The sequence below is a fragment of the Synchiropus splendidus genome, chromosome 14, assembly GCF_027744825.2.
Source record: "Synchiropus splendidus isolate RoL2022-P1 chromosome 14, RoL_Sspl_1.0, whole genome shotgun sequence".
In the NCBI taxonomy this organism is placed as follows: domain Eukaryota; kingdom Metazoa; phylum Chordata; class Actinopteri; order Syngnathiformes; family Callionymidae; genus Synchiropus; species Synchiropus splendidus.
The window spans coordinates 23,882,526-23,902,161 of record NC_071347.1 but is presented as its reverse complement, the minus strand read 5'-3'; the positions used below and the strand labels follow the sequence as shown (position 1 = coordinate 23,902,161).

Sequence of the window (19,636 nt, the reverse complement as noted above, 5' to 3'; positions counted from 1 at the left end):
TCGGCTCCTCTGACGGTCACCGTCCGACTGAAGACCTGCGCGAGGCTGTCAGGGGCGCGCGCGCGCGCCACATAGGAGCTTCTCACCACCGAGTCGACAGCGCGTCATTCATCCCCACAGTAGGCTGGCGCCCTCTCGTGGTCGGGCGGCTTGACTGACGTGTGGAGTCGGTGACGTGAGGCTCGTGTCCGGCTGGGGTCTGCGGCCAGCCGCTAGAGGGCGCCCTTGCGCCGTCCCACCCCGCCCACTGCTGAAGACGTTCGAAATGGAGTAAATCATTGTGTATAAACGCGGAGACAGTGCGTCCGTACTTTCAGAAAAGCAAGATACATGTACAGACGCATTTCCGCCTCAGCGCACAGAACCCTGCACCGTTGAGTTCCCCGGTCAGTCGCAGGCACTGGTGTCCACTTTTTTTTAAAGATACATTTTACATATACAAGAGATTTACCGGAGACTTTTAACTTCCACGCTCTTCACATTTAAGGGGCTTGTGTTAAACCACATGCATTGAGATATGGTGGAAGTGACACCCCTCTAAAATGTTTCCCACCGCTGATTTAAACCTCAACACTCTGGTGGCAGAGACTCTGCTTCACTCAAACCTTTATTGCAGAAGAGCGCCGGGCCAGGCAGAACCTCGGACCTCTTGCTCCAAGCTGCCGAGGCACACCTTCTAAACAGTGGCCTGCTGTTTGGCTGGAACTGTGTGGACCTGTTGGGCCATCGGGGGAGCAGGGGGTTCAGCAGGGATGTAGGTGGTCTCAGCAAACACTGCTCTTCCCCTCTGGTACCGAGAGCGAGACTGGAAGGAGTAGACTGGCTCCAGGTTGGACACGTCACTGAAGACCGGCTCCTCGGGCTCACTGGAGTCTGGACCCTGTTCCTCGGTCGGGGCGGGCAGGCCCTCGTCAGCCTTGGCTGTGTCGTCATAGCTGGCATATAATGGGACGCTGCTCTGGGGACTGGAGTCTCGGGTCGGGTCAGAACTAAGCAGCACTTTCCCCGCAGACCAGTAGTTGGGGTTGATGTAGCCCAGCGCCGGGTCGTACTGGTACTCTGTCAGACAAAGGTCAAGAGGGGTCAACGATGTCGTGGACCATCAGGCTGCGGCTGCTGCTGCTGCTGCTCAGAGACCATACCGTGGTACGCAGGAAAGCCGCAGACGGTTCCCATCAGGACACTGAAGATCATCAACCACCTGCAACAGAAACCACAGCTGAAGTTCCCACTGGGCCACCGACCTGCAGCTGCGTCACTTGAAACATCCATGGGCTTGAAGTGAGGTGGGAAAGCTCTTCAGGCTCAACCTTCTCACTGCAGGTGGCTCCAGCAGAGGAAGCGCATCTACTCACTCCATCCTGGCTGGCTCCAGAGGTCAGGGGACAGTCAGCTTCAGAAACTCTGGGAAGACACCGCTGCGCTCTGACACACCTGACCTTCTCACAGCACACGACGGCCACAGCTGCAGCAGCTGCTCTTAAGTCTCAGTTTGATTGTTAATGAGCAGCAGGTGTGGTCGGGGTCATGACCTCAACACAGGCGAGCCAGCCTCTCCTGATATTGCAGGAAATCAAGATGGCAGCCAACGTTGACCCTGTTGAGATGCTTGATACAAGTCATCGGCAGAACCGTCTCACGCTCCGCCTCCCCTGCAGTGATGCTCAAACCTTGTGTCACGCAGCATCTTCACGTCACTTGAAACGTGTTTATGAAACCTCATGTCCTGAATATTCAAGCATGAAAAGTCAGAAGTCAAACGAGGAGAGGAAAGAGCGAGGAGTCGCGTCTCCACAAACGGCTCAGGTCATCGGCTGACACGCACGTGTGACCACGCCTTGGAGCAGAAGCAGTTTGAAACCCAAATCTGCGGCGACCATGAGGTGCAACATGAAGATGACGAACTCAAGATCAAGTTGTTTAGATGCTTTATTTTTCCTGAGACTTTACAGGACTGGAGGGGTAGGCGGGCACAGCTGGAGGGGGGCCTGGGATGTAGGTGGTCTCAGCAAACACGGCGCGTCCTCTCTGGTAGCGAGAGCGAGACTTGAAGGAGTAGACTGGCTCCAGGTTGGAGACGTCGCTGAAGACCGGCTCCTCGGCTTCTTCACTGGGTTCAGGCACTTCCTCCTCTGGAGCCTGCACTGGAGACTCGGGTCCTTGTGCTATCGGACTGTAGGCGGCCAGCTGGGGTTCTGGAGCTGCACCAGGCTGAAGGGTGAGCTGCTGCTGCTTCAGCGGAGTTTGGACAGCGACCGCGGCATCATCTGGACTCAGGCCTCCCGTGGACCAGTACAGGTTAGAGAAGGGCTGAGGGTAGAAGGCAGCGGACGGGTCTGAGCTGAAGCCTGAGCAGAGAACATGGGCAGAAGTGACCAAAGCACATCAGGAGACACTGGAGTCAGGGAGACTCTGGAGGTGCCCTCACCATGAGGCACCGGAGAGCAGCTGATGCTTCCACCCAGCAGGACCAGAACCCACCACCTGCAGAAACAAGTCTTGGTCAGGGGCCCAGGGCTTTGACCCACGACGCAGCGACACTCACATCATGCTGAAGTCTCACCACTAGACCAGACGAGCAGGTTTGTTCGGAGCGTGGACCCTGAAGACACCTGTGACAGGAGCAGCCTCCACTGCGGCGCTTTAAGAGCTCTGCTGGCAAAGTGGATGCACCTGGCCGTCATCGCACCTGCCACTGATTGAGCCCAGCCTCACCTGGAGCACAGGGTCACACAGGTGTGAGAGTGAGGAGACGTTAGTAGAACATGCGTGAATGATGGGTCGCCTGTGTGGCTCCTCTGTGCATCGCTGATGGAGTGAGCAGGACATCTTCAGCATTTCAAAGGGGCGCAGGAGACCCCTTCTCTCAGTCTGACTCGTGTTCTCTTTATGATCCTGAATGGAGAATGGACCATGTCGAAAACCGTGAGCGCTGGGATCAGAGCTGAGGACGAGGCCAGAGACCCACTTGGTCCTTATCTCTGCACAGAGCCTCTGGAACTGCGGTAATGACGCGCTGCTCCCGGAACGCGACTCTGTCGTTACACCTTCACCTTCTTCTGCCGCTTGTCCGGGGTCGGGTCGCGGAGGCAGCATTCGGAGCAAGGAAGCCCAAACTTCCCGGTCCACACAAACCTCCTCCAGCTCTTCCCGGGGGATCCAGAGGGCTTCCCAGGCCAGACCGGAGACAGCATCTCTCCAGCCAGTCTCCTCCCGGTAGGACATGCCCGGAACCCCTCCCCAGGGAGGCGTCCAGGGGGCATCCGGATCAGACGCCCGAGCCACCTCAGCTGGTTCCTCTGGATGAGGAGGAGCAGCGGCTGCACCCCGAGCTCCTCCCGGATGACCCAACTCCTCAGCCTATCTCTGAGGGTGCGCCCAGCCACCCTGCGGAGGAAACTCATCTCATCCTTTCGGTCATGACCCAAAGCTGGTGACCATAGGTGAGGGGGGAATCAGATTGATTTACCGATCAATCTGTCGTTACAGTTCGATCAAAAGCATCTGCAAGTGATCGTCGAGACTTCGTGACGTCACTGGCTCCTCTGGCCGCGTCCGTCAGGTGCAGCACGACAGCGCCCCCGTTCGGAAACGTGACACGAGCCGCTGAACAGCCAATCGCCGCGCGTCTGTTTTATAATGGCGCTCGGCGCTTCCGTCCTGACCAATCAGTGAGCAGAGCTCGCGGCCGGCCCCGCCCCCCTCCTCAGCCCCAGCACTTTGACAGGCAGCAAACTTTCTCCGTCTGCGGCTGTTGGCGCTGCGGATCCGGACTGGTGCTCGACGCTTCTGGAGGATTGCGGTGCTCCCGGGATGGATTAAGAAGCCGCCATGGTGGTGAATTCCGTCCACTGGTTCCGCAAAGGTCTGCGCCTGCACGACAACCCGGCGCTGCAGGAGGCCCTGAGCGGAGCCGACACGGTGCGCTGTGTTTACATCCTGGACCCGTGGTTCGCTGGAGCCGCCAACGTTGGGATCAACCGATGGAGGTTGGTGTTCTCGACGGAAGCCAGCGCCCGCTCGCTTCTCTTGTCGGTGTCGAGGTGCACTTCGCTTGCTAGCTCGAGGTTTATTTACCTGCTGAGCTTGTTGCGCCGCGGCGGAGGGCCAGGCCTCTTCTTACGTCAGCAAGCTAATGCTAATGCTAATGCTAGACAACACAACAGCGCAATGTCTCATTTGTCCACAGCAGTTGGCTGCACGGTCCGGTTTCCAATTGCGCCCCACTGATCTCACAGATACGGCACCACGGACAGATAACCTGTGAATGGCCGGCGTGTTTGCCGAAGCGAAGTCGCCTGACAGTCGGTGGCTAATGTGGAGGAAAGTTGAGCGTCACCTGCTGATGACGCATGCGCTCTCGCGTCGTCGGTTGCCGTTTGGCTCAGTGTGTCGGAACGAACTCTACCAGTACACGAGGTGTCACGCTTGTGGCGTGGATCTGTGCCAGCCGCGAGGAAGTGAGGAGCTCCTAGGGCAAACAGCTAACTGCTCCGGCTTCACCCAGCTGGTGGTCGCCATGGTTTTCCTGGGCAGGAAAAGAATCTCCTTCTGGCGCCTGTCCGCCACTCCAGTCACTTAGCATCACACGGCGCATGTGCAGGTCATTTGAAGTGTTGCCTCAGGAACAGTGCGCGCACGTGCGTCTGCAAGAGCGTTTCTGCTGAATCATGACGCTATTTAAATGTCAATCTAGTTCTCAGTGGATCAAAGCAGTTCCGTAGACGAGCCGTTGTGACGTCACAGATGGTTGATCCTGTCGGCGCACCATTAGAATGCAGATGCATCAGGTGAAAACCTCTACACCATCAGTATGGCGACAGCTGGATGTTCGCATGGACGCCTTGTTCTTCTAGCTGAAATAGGTGAAACAAGTGTAAGGACCAAGGGAGTGGCAACAGACAGCGATGATGTCACCCTATGAAAACAGAGTGGAGACGCTATCAAAATCAGGTGTTGGTACGCGCTGGTGCGTGAGTCGGTCCCACTGTTGACCCAAACATGAAAGAAAACAAAACAATCACCATTTGTTTGGCACAACATGCCTGTTTTTAAGGCCGACAGCGCTGCAGCATCACAGCAAGTTGTGCGTTTTGTTTTGTTTTTTGTCCCCGGAGAAACACCTGCTTTGTTTTGGTATTTCATCATGAAGTCAAATTTTAAAGACTAATAATCATGTTCAAATAGCATCATATTTAAATAAATCATAAAACTATTTGTCATTTGATCGGCCGATCATGATGATGTGATACGTGGCCATGTCTGCCGCGATGGAAGGGCATCACTCCAGTGTTAGTGGCTCCCTGTGCCTCTTAGAATCAACATTTTATTGATAACTTTTAAAGCCCTTTTTGCCCTGGACTGCATACTAGAACTGCTAACCCCCTATGATCCAGCCAGGCCTTCAGGTGGCTCTTGAATGTCACATGCAGGTCATCAACAACACACCATGGACCAAAAGAGCTTGCAGTGAAAAGCTGCCAGTCCTGCAGAAGTACTGGCTGGCTGGTTCCTCTGGGAACTCTCAGCAGATTCACATCCACCATGTCCTCATACTTCATGTCATCTACCACTCCAAAGCTTGCACATGTGCACAGCCGTCCACCTGACTTCAGTTTTCCATGTTGCTGAGCAGAAGGCCTCAAGTCTTCAGGTGGCAGCTCTCCAGTCTGCTGTTGCCCGCTGCATGATCCCTGGGTGAACATGGCAGATGCAAGCAAGCGCGTCCCTGTTGAAGTTTCCAACGTTCCAGCATATCCTCACTGACATGGTTTGTCTGTGTGCAGGTTTCTGCTGGAGGCCCTGGAGGACCTGGACTGCAGCCTGAAGAAGCTCAACTCCAGATTGTTTGTTGTCCGAGGACAGCCCACAGATGTTTTCCCCCGACTTTTCAAGGTCAGAGCCGTTGAAGTTGTGTTGCTGCGCGGCTGGTGAGAGGCTGAGAGATCTACAGTGGTGTTGTGATGGCGTCCTTGGGCTTAGTTTCTTGAACTGGTTCACGAACTGAATGGACCCATCCATCTTCTGCTCTGACTGTAGATGGTGATGGCTCATTTCGCTTGTTCTCCTTCTCAACTTCTACTTGAACTGTTGAACTATCACAGGTTCATTTCAACATCATCAGTGCTGAGCTCTGGGGAACATGCATAGGAACCTCTTCCACAGTGTCCACCAGTCAGAAGTGAAGTAACCAGATCCTCCAACAGAGGTGGTCAACTGTTGTGACTCTACTTGACCTGATGCTCACAAAAGCTGCTGGGCGCACCACCCTGATGAGATAGAGCTCTTCTGGTGAACTGCACCTTACGCTCCACATCAGCCCACACCAGCAGTGGGGGTCACTGCTTGTCCTGAGCTAGTACTGCTGGACGGAAGCTGGAGCGTTTTGATTCACTCACAGACCCTTGTCATTGTCAGACTCACAAGTGAGGGCCTCACTGTCAGACTTTTGAATCCTAGTGGCTCTTGGTTGCTGAAGCTCTCTTCAGGTCAGCCGTGTTGCTTTCAAGCTCCACTACGTGGGCCTTGGTTCTGATGGTTAACACATATTTGCAGCCTCTCAGTGGCATGTGTGCTTGTTTTCACTGGTGTGTTCCTTTAGATCGAGGGGCACCTGAGCTGGAAAAACATGAGAAATTGGACGCCCCGTATTTTTCTGCATTCATCATATCATCATTAGTGCCTTTTGAAAGTTGGCAGGAAGTGATGGTGGAAACGAACTGGGGAGGGGCTTGGTGAATGTTGGGATGCCTCGTCGCACCAGCCCAGCTGAAAACCTCTAGTCTTTGATAGAAGTCTATACAGTTTAGTGCTGGACACGCTGCCAGCTTGTCAGCTCTGATTTCCATCACGTGTATTTCAACACCAGGAGAGTCTCTTCTCTGTGACTGCTCAACACAAGGTCCACAGTGTTCCTCTCCGGGGGGTCAGTTGTTGAGCTGCTGCCTCAGTCCTGGCTGCAGACTGACTCGCATGTTGGCCAGGGTCACAGCTGCAGGTCTCTTCTGTCTCCGTCATCCTCCTCTGCTCCTCCGCAGGAGTGGAAAATGACCCGCTTGACCTTCGAGTATGACCCGGAGCCGTATGGCAAGGAACGCGACAACGCCATTATCAAGATGGCTCAGGAGTTTGGAGTGGAGACCATCGTCCGCAACTCCCACACACTCTACAACCTGGATCGGTCAGTCGCGCACGCACACACACGCACACACACATCCTCCCGCATGTTTCCTGAAGGTTCGTCTTGTCGGCATCATCTGAAGCTTCAGCTCACAGACCTTCAGGAGTGAACTGAAACGCGTATCAGATCCTCACTGAGTCCAGCTGAGGTGCTGGTGTCGCAGACTTCACTGAGACATCAGCAGCCAGGCGTGTGACTAGGATGTGATGATCCGTGGTCCAGTCACTCTGCTGCCCAGCAGATGTGGAGGTGCAGCACCTGAGAGCTCATCTGTGCTGCTGACCCCTCTTCTGTGGTCATGTGACCCCCACCTGCCGGGCCGTGTTGCACGTGTGGGGCTCCTGTACTGTGCGCAGGCAGCACAGTCAGGAGAAGTTTCCCGCTCGGCCCCGGCTTCATGCGGCGCTGCACAGGGCTGTTATGTAAGGCCGTGGAGTCTGAGCGTGTCAGCTGGACATGTGATCACTCATGCCAGTCACAGGGCAACAGCCAATCAGAGGCCACCAGATATAGCCGCTTGTATAAGCAGCAGACTATAAATACAGAGTTTGACTGGAGCTGATGGAGCACAAGTCTGCACCTGAAGCCTTCACTCCTCCTGTCTTGTACACTGTCACCTGTTCTGTCACATGACTGAAGGTCTCTGTACCGACGTGTTTGTGTGTGTGTTTCTGCCAGGATCATAGAGACCAACAACAACAGTCCGCCTCTGACCTTTAAGCGCTTCCAGACCATCGTGAGCCGGTTGGAGTTGCCCCGGAGACCACTGCCCACCATCACTCAGCTGCAGATGGACAAATGTCGCACAAAGATCGCTGACAATCACGAACAGCTCTACAGCATCCCGTCGCTGGAGGAGCTAGGTATCACAGTGTGGCTGCGTTGGAGGAAGTAGAATGGTTGGGGGTGGGGACAGACGATGGCATGTGACTCTCTGGGGCTTTTCACACTATGGGTTCTGTCTCGGGTGGGTCTGAGTCCGCTGTGCAGCCTCCACCTCTGCGCCGCATCTTTTTCTTCTCCTCAGCTGGGGGCGCTCTGCTCAAAATAGCTAGTTTGTGACCCACGATGAAGCAGGTCTCAAGGAAGTCGCCATGAGCTGCGCGACAACCTCTTCGCCACCAACGGCTTGACCTCCTTATTTCTGTCAATTCTTAGCTCTACCAGTCGTCCTCGCCTCAGATATGAACTGATGACGGAGCTGAGCCACGGCTGGAACAGAATGTGGCGTTTCACAGCCAAAACTAAACATGGAAGAGTCTCGTCATGTTTGTTTTACAAGGAAACAAGCTGTGTAATACGGAGCGTCTGGATCGGTCCACGCTGCTCTCACGACACCTTGACCACAGTGAGAGAGATGACTGAGGATGGAGAAGGTTTCAGTCAGTGAAGTCCAGATCCAGACGTCAGAAACGATCAATGAATACCAGAGCCATCAGACCCTTCACTGCCCAGCATCCATCATGTTGGTGTGGAGTTGCGCTGGACATGTAGTTTCCAGCAAGAGAGCAAGCCTCTCTGTGTGTCACCTCTGCACCAGTGTTTTGACTCTGCTCACATGGGCTGCTTCAGGTTTCAGAATGGAAGGTTTGTCCCCGGCTGTGTGGCATGGAGGCGAGTCAGAGGCTCTGGACCGACTCAACAAACACCTGGACAAAAAGGTACGTGACTGTTGTATGACCTGCTGGTCTAGCGTTTCGCTGGAAGACCTCTAACTGGGTGGCGGATTATTAGCTGGGTCAGAGCTGGAGTGTGGACACTGCGCGGGACGTCTCACCGCGGAGCGTGTTTGTTCAGTGTGCTGTCCTCTCTGCTGCGGCAGGTCTGGGTCGCCAACATCGAGCATCCCCGGGTCAACAGGTGCTCTCTGTACGCCAGTCCCACCGGCCTCAGTCCGTACCTGCGCTTCGGCTGTCTGTCCTGCAGAGTCCTGTACTACAACCTGAGGGAACTGTACATGAAGGTGCGTCGGCCAGCTGCACCCCGTCTTGCTGTCCCGGACTGATTCATCTCTGCTCTTCGTCCTGCAGCTGCGCAAACGCAACAGCCCCCCTCTGTCCCTGTTCGGGCAGCTCTTGTGGAGGGAGTTCTTCTACACTGCTGCCACCAACAATCCAAACTTCGACCGCATGGAGGGAAACCCCATCTGCGTCCAGGTCAGTGTGTGGCGCTGCTGTGTGTTGTCATGATGATTCATGATGAGGCTGAGGTCTGAGGGAGTCAGCACCTCCTGTGCGGCAGAGGGCGCTCTTTGCTCCGCGCTCCTGACCGCTAGAAAATCCTGAACCCCACAGCACTTGAGTGATGTTGCTGTTCTGATGTAGATCCCGTGGGATCAGAACCCTGAAGCACTGGCCAAATGGGCTGAGGGACGGACCGGGTTCCCCTGGATCGATGCCATCATGACCCAGCTGAGACAGGAGGGATGGATCCACCACCTGGCCCGGCATGCTGTGGCCTGCTTCCTCACCCGGGGCGACCTCTGGATCAGCTGGGAGAGCGGCATGAAGGTGGGCCCCTCAGCTCTGCGCAAGAGGTTCATTCTGCTGGCTGACAAGAGCCCAAGTATTCAGTGAAGCAGAGCAGTCGTTTCAAATCATTCGCTACGACTGCTGTGTCTGAACCGCTACTGCTTTGGCTGAGTGGATAGTTCCTTTCCAACATTGTGTTTTAAGTTTAGTTGAGTTTGTTTAGCTTCGTGTCGTGCAGCCGGACACCTCAGCTGAGCCTCCATCGTCCTCTGTGCTGCTGCAGGTGTTCGAGGAGCTGCTGCTGGACGCCGACTGGAGCGTGAACGCAGGCAGCTGGATGTGGCTGTCCTGCAGCGCCTTCTTCCAGCAGTTCTTCCACTGCTACTGTCCCGTGGGCTTCGGCAGGAGGACGGACCCCACGGGAGATTACATCAGGTAGCTGTGGTGCCGTCGCCCCCTTGGCTCCCTGCTGGTGAGTCACCTGCCTCCTCTGCTCCTGGCAGACGCTACGTGCCCGTCCTCAGGGACTTCCCCAACCGCTACATCTACGAGCCCTGGAACGCCCCCGAGTCTGTGCAGAAGTCGGCCAACTGCGTGGTGGGAGTGGACTACCCCAAACCCATGATCAACCACGCGGAGGGCAGCCGGCTCAACATCGAGCGGATGAAGCAGGTCTACCAACAGCTGTCCCACTACAGAGGACTCAGTAAGTCCTGCCTCATCAGCGTGAGGGTCACGCTGTTGGAGGAAGAGATGAATCGACTTCTCATCCCTTCTGTTTGCCAGGTTTGCTGGCGTCGGTGCCCACCATCCAGGAGGAGGCAGAACCTCCCATGACCGACGAGTCGCAGACCAGCAGTGGACCAGGTGAGGTGTGTGTGTGTGTGTGTGTGTGTGTGTGTGTGTGTGTGTGTGTGTGTGTGTGTGTGTGTGTGTGTGTGTGTGTGTGTGTGTGTGTGTGTGTGTGTGTGTGTGTGTGTGTGTGTGTGTGTGTGTGTGTGTGTGTGTGTGTGTGTGTGTGTGTGTGTGTGTGTGTGTGTGTGTGCGCGCGCGCGCGTGCGTGCGCGTCGGAGGTGAGGTGAATAAGCGCTGTCACTCATTTCCAGACTCTCCCCGGAGGGATCTGGCCGAAGAAGCGGGCGGCTCCTTCACACCTCCGGATTCTTCCACCAGCGCTCTTCATCCGGAGCAGGAGATGCAGCAGAGCCCCGTCGTGGGCTCGCACCCGCAGCTCCCTGGACCTGTCACCTCCACCTCACCCAGCCTCTCCAAACCCTCGTCCCCCTCCTTGTCCTGCCACAGCATGTGTGTGTCCCCCAGCTCCTCCTCCTCCTCCTCGTCCCTGGGCCAGAGGAGGAAGGGCTTCACCCGGAAGGTGCGACGCAGCCACAGGCCGCGAGGACGACAGAGCGGCACCGTAGCAGCCAGAGAGGAGGAGAAGACGGAGGTGATGGAGGAGGAGGAGGAGGAGGAGGACAGGGATCTGGAGGAGAGGATGGAAGAGGAGACAGGCCTTGAGCACTGACCACAGGTAGGGTGGGTGGGTGTGTGCGTGTCAGGAGAGCATCAGGAGGTGGAGGTGTGAGGAGTGAAGAACACCACTGACCGCTGAGGGTTGCCGTCTCTCCTGCACTCATGCCTTTCCCCGTCTCTTTCTCAGAATCAGCCCTCATTTGAGAAGGGTGGGCCGAGACTCTGGACCCACGAGTGGTGGACTGGTCTGCAGCTGCAGGGACGTGTTTGAGGCTTCTCTGTGAGACATGGGGCTCCACAGGGTCACGCACGCACACACACACACTCTGCCGATGCCAGCGACCAAGCACCAAGACTGTTCGTCCGTCGCACCTCCAGATTCTACCCAGTCAGCCGTGACATTATGACCACCTGGCTGTCTGCTGCCAGCCTCTGTTAGTGGTCATAATGTCACGGCTGTCTCACCCTAACTGTTTGGTTTATTGTATCGAGAAAGTGGACCTGTCCACCGCAGCGGTCAGCTTCCTCTGCCACCTTCAACCTCTCAGCTGTTGTCGGCTCAGCTCAGTGACATGGTGTGTGAGCGATGGTCTTCCTCTGCACAGCTGCACACCCTGCTGGCTCTGCTCCTCCCACGTGACCTCGCATGAGCCAATCACAGAGCAGCGCCGTGCTGGCTGAGACATACGAGCGGCCAGACTGGCTGAAGCCCCGGCAGAGACGAGCTGCTGGAGGTGGTGTGAGGAAGCCGACTGAGTCTGAGACTGGATGGGCGTCGGCCCGTCGCAGCTCGACACCTGTACATAGAGTCCGGGAGTTCCGGGGAGACCCAGCTTCAGAGACGAGACTTGCTTTTGCCACGTTTGGGTCGGGCCACAAAAATGCTGCTTGAGAGATTGAATGTAGAGAAATGAACTTTATTTATCAGTTTGTAAATAACAGATAGTGGCGGTGGGCTGCCTGAGGGGGGCGCCACAAAGACCCAGGCCTGAGTCCCAACTTTTCGTTTCTGACTCGTAAGGACAATCAGTTTGTTGGTGCAATAACGTGAGATAGTCCAGACTCCAGGACTCGGAGTCTGAGGGGAGATCCTATCCTCGCGCTTGTTTCTGCATTGTAACTATGTTTTTGTGGAATTCTGAGAGACTTTTTCCATCCGGGAACGAGGAGGAATGATGGGATCTGGCGGTGCGGGCATCCTCGCCATCCTGCTGCACCACAGCGCTAGTTTTGTTGAATCTTTTTGTGACCCATCTGAATGTGGATATTTCAATCATTAAACCTTGATCAGCCGACGGTCCTGGTGGTGAGGTGACACAAGCCATGAGCGGAAAGAGGAGCGTGTCTCGGTGAACCCCCCGCGGTCCGGCCGCATTTTCACACCAAGGTCCGGTTGAGTGGAGCTCACGTTTGCCGCAGCTCCTGAAGGCATCGCAGTCCCCCTGGGCTGCTGTGGTGCCGCTGAACATTCCGAGGCTGACTGTGAAGCTTCTCCTGCCAGCTGAGGGCCGCCTGGATATTTATTTGTTTTTGTACAAAGAGAGTTTATTTTCATTAAAACGCTGATGGAAATGATGCTCTGCCTGCTGTCATTGGTCCTCACACGCAGAAATGGTCCCACATTCATTCGTTCATTCATTTGGGGTGGAAGGAAGTGTGATGAGCGGAGAGAGAATCGGTGCAGCGTGTTTCTGCGCAGCTGTCCACATCCCTGCTGCTCGATCACCTGAGCGCAGCGCGTCACCAGACAACCGTCGAGAAGTTCACTTCATGTTCTCCAATGCAGCAGAAAGAAACAAATGCAGAACGGCACAGGCCTCGCTAGGGGGCGGTAGTGGTGTACAACAGCCAATAGGAAAGCCGCGTCAGTGTGACGTTTAACTCCGGCGCCATCTTCACTTGTGGTTAGCAGCGTGGCTAGTTAGCCGACTCTTGTTGGCGGAGGAGCTCAGTGGTTCTTCACCATGACGTCTGAGCTCTTCTGCGCTCTCGACACCCTGACCAGACCCTTGAGCGGTGAGCTACTCTGGCGCGTGTTTGCGGTAGTGACGGTGGAGGAGGAACCAAAGGTTTCTCGCTCACACACTCTTCAGTCCTACATCACAATAGCGAGCTATTATCAGGCTACAGTTCGACCACTTCTGACCCGTCCATTCAGCCGAAAGCCACCGTGTGCTTTTGTCACTGTTTGTTGTGGCCCTTTGAAAATGGCGATAGTCGCCTCCACTTTGACTCAGCACGTTTACACCTTGTTGTGCTAGTGACGTGGACGCTTTTTCAAAGTGGAATCCGTGTGAATGTGTCACACGGGCCTGAAGTCCGTTGTCATGGTGATGTGTTGTGCAGAGACGCGGGATGCTCGGTGTACCCAGCAGGAGGCGCTGTTGACTGCCCTGCGTGAGAACAGAAGTCTTCTCCTGGAGCAGCTGCGGGAGCAGGGGGGTCTGGAGGTGGCGCGGAGGCTCCGGGCCGAGGTGCTGGCTGGCCAGCAGTGGTTCTCTGACACAGGTGATGTCCCCTGGGACTTTGTGCAGGAGAGTCTGCTGCTGCTGCTCGCGCTGGCCCGCCATCTCTCCTCTGAACTGGAGCGCTTCCACCAGACTGCTGCTCGGCCAGGCGAGCAGCCGCGAGGCCCAGAAATGGCCCCGCCGCTGCCCCCCGACGTTCTCAGTGTGAGCCAGCAGAAGACTGTGGCGGCCGCTCTTCAGTTTGTGGTTTGTCTGGGTGTGTGTCCGTACCTGGCTCCGGGAGTCGGGCTTCCGCTCAGGCACAGGTCCGCGTTTGGTGCCTTGGTGGAGAAGGTCGTCCAGGGAGGGGGCGTGGCATCGGCGACCCACCGGCTCTGGACCACCACCACTGTGCTGCTGAAGCTGGCGGAGCTCTCGTCTCTGGCCACGCTGGTGGTAACGCGGCATCTGGGGGACTTGATGGCGGCGCTCAGCCAACTGGGTCACCAGCCGCTGCGAGAGGACGGGCTCTCCATGGGGGTGAGCAGGGTAAGGCTTCATGTGTCAGAGTGGAGGAGCTTGTCCCTGGAGGTGTGTCTGCCACGGCTGTGAGCCAGCTGCACTCGTCTGGCTGGTCACACCGTCCAGGGACTGAAGCCAAACAAGTCAAGCTGCTGCGAGTCCTGGTTCCCACTGGATCCTACATTCCTTTGGAGTCTAACTATTCCTTCTGCTTCAGCAGACGCTGGCGCCCGAGCAAAGGCTGCGCTGCAGGGAGGCTCTGCGGCGCCTCCTGGGTCAGGTCTACCAGCCGGTCGTCATCACGGAGCTCCTGCTCCTGCAGGGGGCGCCCAGACAGGTGAGGCAGATGCCAGTGACCTTGAAGCTGGGTGGTGACCTTGCTCTGACTGCAGGCTCGTCCAGCAGGGGGCGGTGGCGGCAGGTTGGCGCCCTCCTGGCTGAGGTGTCTCTGTGGTCAGCTCCTGTCCGAGCGTCTGATTCAGCCCAGCGGGGTCCAGGCTGTGGTGCGGGCCGTTCTGGAGCTGGGCAGCGGTGAGTCCGGGCGCGTGTCTGAAGGACCGGCCTGGACTGTGGTCAGCCTCTCCTGGTCCTTCCTGCAGGAGGTGAGTCGGACTGGAGAACGTGTGACAGCGTGGCCAAGATCCTGGCGGCGTGTCCGCAGCAGGCCCAGTCCGCCGACAGATACTACGAGCAAGTGTGTCCTCAGGTGCCTTTGAGTCGCCACTCTACCACACCACACCACACCACACCACCAGGTGTCACTCTGCAGGCTGGTGACTTGTGCATCTCATTGCTTCATTAACTCGCGGCACCCATTCACCGGCAGATCCTTGACCTCCTGCACTTCAGTGACAAACTGACCGCCATGCAGTTCCAGCGTGTGGCCACCAGGGCGGTGCTCTGCATGGTCCAGGAGAAGCCGGGCTTGGCTCAGCAGAAGCTGCTGACTCCGCTGCTCGCGCCTCTGAGCCGCTGCACCAGCGTCTCCGGTCGGTCTCACGCACACAACAAAAACACGGAAGCCCAAGCTGGAGAGGGTCCAACCTTCCCTCATGTCTGTGCAGACGCCGGCGACTGTGTGGAGGAAGAGCAGCTGACGCGCTGTGTGGAGGACGTGTACAAGGTGAGAGGCTGATGCTCAGCTCCTTCACCACTGACCACCGCGGTGACCGCGCTTTCATTAGCTTTCCCTTTTATTTGGCTTTGATTTTTTTTTTTTTTTTTTGGACGGAAAAATTGGCTTTGTTTTAATGAGAAAAATAGTTTTGCTTTCGTTTTCATTGGTTTTAGTGTTTCAGTTCTTTGTCTGTCTTCCTTCAACGCGGGTCGTAGGAACAGGACTGAAGATTGAAGCAGAAGTAGTCGTAAACCCGACCGCCACCCTGGCACTCGCCTGCGTCGCCAGGCCGTCACCACCAGGGACGAGTCACGGACTCCACCCCGGTGGTGACACCACAGCAGATCAGTCCAGGCTGACGTCAACAGAGACGAAAACACAGCAGACCATTTCTGTTTGCTTTGATTGGTTGCAGTCTCAGTTAGTTGTGGAAAACGTTGGTTTTTATTTCCGTCGGTGACAGTGACTTACAAGTCTAGTTCTGGTGAGCAGCAGCAGCAGCAGGTGATGAGTCTGTGTGTGGCTCCCAGGTGTGGGTGGTGGGCAACAGTGGGGCGCCTCTGCTGCGGTCCGCCCTGCAGCCAGTGCTTCCTGTCCTCTTCGCTGTCTTCTGCTTCAGCCAGAAGAGCGTGACTCACCTCCGGTAACAAGACTGGCCGCCGCCGCCGCCACTGCTGCGGCGCCGACTCGTGTGACGCCTGTGGGCTTGTGCTCCCCAGCGCGCAGTGTGAGCAGATCCTGCTGTGGTTCCTGAGGCAGGCAGACCCAGCTGCAGCTCTGCTGACCCTCAAGCAGCTCTGCGGCCTGCAGCCGCCGCTCAGCTGGCTGCCGCCCGGGTTCCGCTTCAGCGCCGGCAGCGAGGGAGGAGTGAGACTGAGCCGCACCGACACCTGCAGGTGAGACACGGCCCTCACACCTCGGCCGGCTGAGCGCCCACCGCCGCGCTTGCCTTCCAGTGACGAGGAGGAGGACCTGTTTGAGAGAGTGTCGGAGGAGCAGTGGAGGCTGGAGTGCCTGATGAAGCTTCTGGCTCAGCTCACAGACCAGGATCTGCCCGGGGACTTCTTCCTGGACCTTCTGCAGGTGGACCTCTTTTCTGTCCTGATCGTGGGGGCGATATCTGAACGGACCTCGGTCTCGAGTTGTTAACGTGTCTTCAGAAAGTTGTCGCTGGTCCTCTGAGGTCCTGGTCTCCATGGGGACAGGAAGTGAGACCTCGATGAAGAAAGTTTGAGTCGACTTGGTGAAAGTCCTTGGAAGTGCTGAGGTCAGCAGGTGGCTGTGTGCTCCCGCAGGAGCTGAACAGCGTGGCCAGCGCGGCGGCGGCGGCGGCAGACGAGGACGAGCCGCAGGCGGAGCTGTCGGCCATGTCTCTGCTGGAGGTGGAGCAGAAGACGCTGGGCGGCTCTGAACGCCTGCGGCGCCGGCTGGTGCTGCTGCAGGTGCTGGCTGTGATGGTGGAGACGCTCCAGCACACGCTGCTGCTCCGGAGACACGCCCAGGTGAGTGCTGCTGAGACTCGCCAGCAGGGGCCGCTAAAAGCCAAGCAAAGGTGGAGGTGGAGGTCTGGTAATCCAGCGCCTGCTGGGGATGGAGTTCTGTAGAGCTCTGGAATGGTGTGTTCTGCCTGCAGGTGGTGGGCTTCATGGAGAGCCTGCTCCAGAGAGCCTGTGTGGGACTGGAGCAGCCGAGTCCTGCGCAGGCGATCGAGAGCCAGACGCTGAGCATGGGACTGGGCCTGGTGGCCACGCTGCTCTCTGCCCCGCAGGTAAGCTCTTTGAGAGCCTCACCTGGGCTCTGATCCACCAGTCCCTGGAGGTGTGAAGACGATGGGAGTGTGGTGTGGCTGCGCTCTCACAGGGTGTGGAGCGGCTCAGTGGCGGGGGAGACGCCCCGTCCACCTCCCAGCTCTTCTCCTCCGTGTCCAGCCTGCTGGCCCCGCTGCTGACCCTGTCGGAGAAGCACCCGGACCTCTTCATCCGGGAGCTGGCCTCCAACCTGCGGGCCCTCATCGCCTCCCGGGGCACGTGTGGGGCCCCGAGCTCGGGCTCGCGGAGCCGGAGCGGCGGCGGGGGAGGGGCGGAGCCCACCTTCTCTGAGTGTGTGATGGAAGCCTGCCACCCAGACGTGCCCACCAGAGCTGTGGCTCTGAGGGTTCTGACCCGGATGCTGCAGAGCCGAGAGCCGCCCGCTGTGAAGGAGAAGGAGAAGCTGCTGCTGGTGAGTGCAGAGCGCTCCTTCATCTCTGAAACGTGAGGGTCCAGCGGCTCTTTTGTCATCTTCTATTCCCACTGAAGCCCCTCGCATTGATCCCCCACCGACCCCCGTCTCGGGGCTCCTCGTCTTCTCCCTGCAGCTGCCCTTGAATATTCTCTTTGATCGTGGCTGGAGCTCAGAGCTGCCGTGTAAATCAGAGTGACACCATTGATCTGGGGGGGCGTGTGTGTGTGTGTGTGATTTAGCTCTTCCTGGAAAACCTGGAGCACGAGGACTCGTTCGTCTACCTGTCAGCAGTGCAAGGTGAGGAGCGGCGTGCGCGGCGGCGGCGGCTGCAGCGGCTGCAGCGGCGGCTGAATGACGGTGCTCTGCCTCCAGGACTGGCGGCTCTTGCTGACTGCTTCCCTGAGAAGATCCTGCAGCGCCTCCTCGCAGGCTTCCAGCACAGCGCTGCTCCCAGCTCCCGCTCCGTGGAGTCCAGACTGAAGATGGGAGAAGTGCTGATGCGGGCCAGCCGAGCCATGGGTGAGTCCCTGCCACCTGCACCTCAGTGAAGGAGTCGGCCCTGAGCTGAATGATCCGCCTCTGGAGACGCTGATGGTGCGAGCTCTGGTCCACATGTTTGCGGTAGCAAACCTTCCCTCCTGGACTTGTCAGATGAGGTGGAGAGTTGGCAGCTGCTCCGTGCTGGACTGAGCAGCCTGCTGGTCTGGACAGTGGCACCATGTGGAGCCAGACTCCAGCTCCAGAAGAGCTCTCCTCCATCTCAGTTGCAGACTCAGTAGAGCCCTCTGCTGGAGGTGGGGCAGTGCGCGGGGGCCACCGACTGAGGAGCTCAGCTGTGGAAGCTGGCGCGTCCACCCGTCTCTGGTCAGAGAGGCGTGCGTGCGTGCGTGCGTGCGTGTGCATGGGGACGTCACCAGGACCAACACGAGGAGAGGTCTCTCAGCTTGTGCTGCTCCGTCTTGTTTGTGCGAGGCCTCAGAGCGTGTTGCCCGAGCCGACTGTTGCCGGGCGGCCTGAATAGCCTGAGGTGGGCCTGACCCCGGTGTGGCGCACTGGCCGGGACCACGGCGCTCGGCCCGCTGCCTCCTCACCATGGAGCCGCCGCTGTTGTCTGCCGCCGTCTTTTCAGCGTGTGCCAGCGGCGACTCCACGCTCTGGGCTTCAGCTGTGTCCTGCCTCACCTCGGCCCCTCCTCCTGCAGGGGACCTGGCCCCTCACTTGGGTCGTCCGCTCATCGCCGTCTTCCTGAGAGGAGCGCGGGACCCAGACCACGGCGTCCGGGCCAGCAGCCTGTCCAACCTGGGGGAGCTGTGCCAGAGGCTGGACTACGCCCTGCTGCCGCTGGTGCAGGAGGTGGGACGCTGCCCCCGTCATGTGATCCCCACCCAACTCTCACTCTCTGTCTGTCTGTCTGTCTGTGCGTGCGCAGCTGTCCTCGTGTCTCACCGCACTGATCAAGACGGAGAAGGAGGTGGAGGTGCGACGAGCCGCGGTGCATGTTGTCACCGTGCTGCTGCGAGGACTCGCTGACAAAACCACCCAGGTGAGCGCACGCACGCACGCACGCACCTGTCAGCAACTCCGCCGGGCCTCAGGCGGACAGGAGCCTCACCTGAGGTGTTGCCGAGTCACATGCTCCCACAGGTGAAGCAGGTCCACGACCGACCCGGTGACCCCTCCGTGTCCATGGGCCTGAACTTTACTCTCTGTGTTGACTGACCTCTGGCTCCGGTCACCATGGGAACCGTAGCCAGCTGCCGGGCCGGGCCTGTCATTAGCGCCACAGAACCTGCAGCTGGGCCGGACTAATGACACGGCAGCTCAGGTGTGAGCAGACGCTCAGACAGTCTCATCCGTCTGTAAACTCAGGCTTGGTCCCTCTTTCATCAGAGCAGGAGTGTGAGAACCTTCAGAGCCACGTCTCTCCTCTCACAGGTTCTGACCGACGTCTTGCTGGACCTGTACCGGGCCCTGAAGCTGGTGGCCCGCAGCGACCCGGACCCGGTGTCGGTGCTTCACGCTCAGCTGGCGCTAGAGGAATTGGACCTGGTCATGAGACGCTTCATCTTCCCGCAGCAGAAGCTGGAGAAGAAGATCGTGGTTCTTCCTTGAAGTGCGGCCCGGTTCTGTCCATGTTCTGCAGCTGTGAATAAAAGGTCTCGCTCTGGTGCTTCTGCTTGGCTCATGTCGCTGACTCCTGCGT

At 57.8% G+C, this 19,636-nt stretch overlaps 2 protein-coding genes across 7 annotated transcripts; both read left to right on the top strand.

Moving 5' to 3' along the window:
* The first annotated feature begins 3,698 nt into the window (after positions 1 to 3,698).
* On the top strand, positions 3,699 to 11,529 carry cry2 (cryptochrome circadian regulator 2). The gene is made up of 13 exons (XM_053884835.1): positions 3,699 to 3,989; positions 5,787 to 5,895; positions 7,038 to 7,180; positions 7,859 to 8,043; positions 8,753 to 8,841; positions 9,003 to 9,143; positions 9,211 to 9,336; positions 9,505 to 9,690; positions 9,935 to 10,086; positions 10,155 to 10,357; positions 10,438 to 10,518; positions 10,758 to 11,182; positions 11,312 to 11,529. Exons 1-12 carry the CDS (start codon positions 3,832 to 3,834, stop codon positions 11,174 to 11,176), a joined length of 1,992 nt encoding a protein of 663 aa, XP_053740810.1. The 5' UTR covers positions 3,699 to 3,831; the 3' UTR covers positions 11,177 to 11,182; positions 11,312 to 11,529.
* A 1,455-nt stretch (positions 11,530 to 12,984) lies between these two features.
* tango6 (transport and golgi organization 6 homolog (Drosophila)) lies at positions 12,985 to 19,600 on the top strand. 6 transcript variants are annotated; one of them, XM_053884833.1, is made up of 18 exons: positions 12,985 to 13,140; positions 13,471 to 14,120; positions 14,314 to 14,430; positions 14,486 to 14,624; positions 14,693 to 14,799; positions 14,920 to 15,082; positions 15,158 to 15,216; positions 15,741 to 15,853; positions 15,930 to 16,106; positions 16,167 to 16,293; positions 16,506 to 16,712; positions 16,844 to 16,978; positions 17,071 to 17,430; positions 17,673 to 17,730; positions 17,806 to 17,952; positions 18,635 to 18,786; positions 18,863 to 18,976; positions 19,369 to 19,600. In XM_053884833.1, the coding sequence occupies exons 1-18, from the start codon at positions 13,089 to 13,091 to the stop codon at positions 19,543 to 19,545; spliced, it is 3,054 nt and encodes a 1,017-aa protein (XP_053740808.1). In that variant the 5' UTR covers positions 12,985 to 13,088; the 3' UTR covers positions 19,546 to 19,600. The 6 variants fall into 6 exon arrangements, with proteins under 6 accessions (XP_053740808.1, XP_053740805.1, XP_053740804.1 ...); XM_053884830.1 differs by having other exon boundaries at positions 14,311 to 14,430; XM_053884829.1 differs by having other exon boundaries at positions 14,920 to 15,216.
* Positions 19,601 to 19,636: the final 36 nt, after the last annotated feature.

Coding starts and splice junctions, on each gene's coding strand:
- cry2 (XM_053884835.1), top strand. CDS start 3,832: ATGGTGGTGAATTCCGTCCACTGGTTCCGCAAAGGTCTGCGCCTGCAC. Junction 5,896..7,037: donor TTTTCCCCCGACTTTTCAAG/GTCAGAGCCGTT, acceptor GCTCCTCCGCAG/GAGTGGAAAATGACCCGCTT. Junction 8,842..9,002: donor ACAAACACCTGGACAAAAAG/GTACGTGACTGT, acceptor CTGCTGCGGCAG/GTCTGGGTCGCCAACATCGA.
- tango6 (XM_053884828.1), top strand. CDS start 13,089: ATGACGTCTGAGCTCTTCTGCGCTCTCGACACCCTGACCAGACCCTTG. Junction 14,121..14,310: donor TCTCCATGGGGGTGAGCAGG/GTAAGGCTTCAT, acceptor CTTCTGCTTCAG/CAGACGCTGGCGCCCGAGCA. Junction 16,979..17,070: donor CGCTGCTCTCTGCCCCGCAG/GTAAGCTCTTTG, acceptor GCGCTCTCACAG/GGTGTGGAGCGGCTCAGTGG.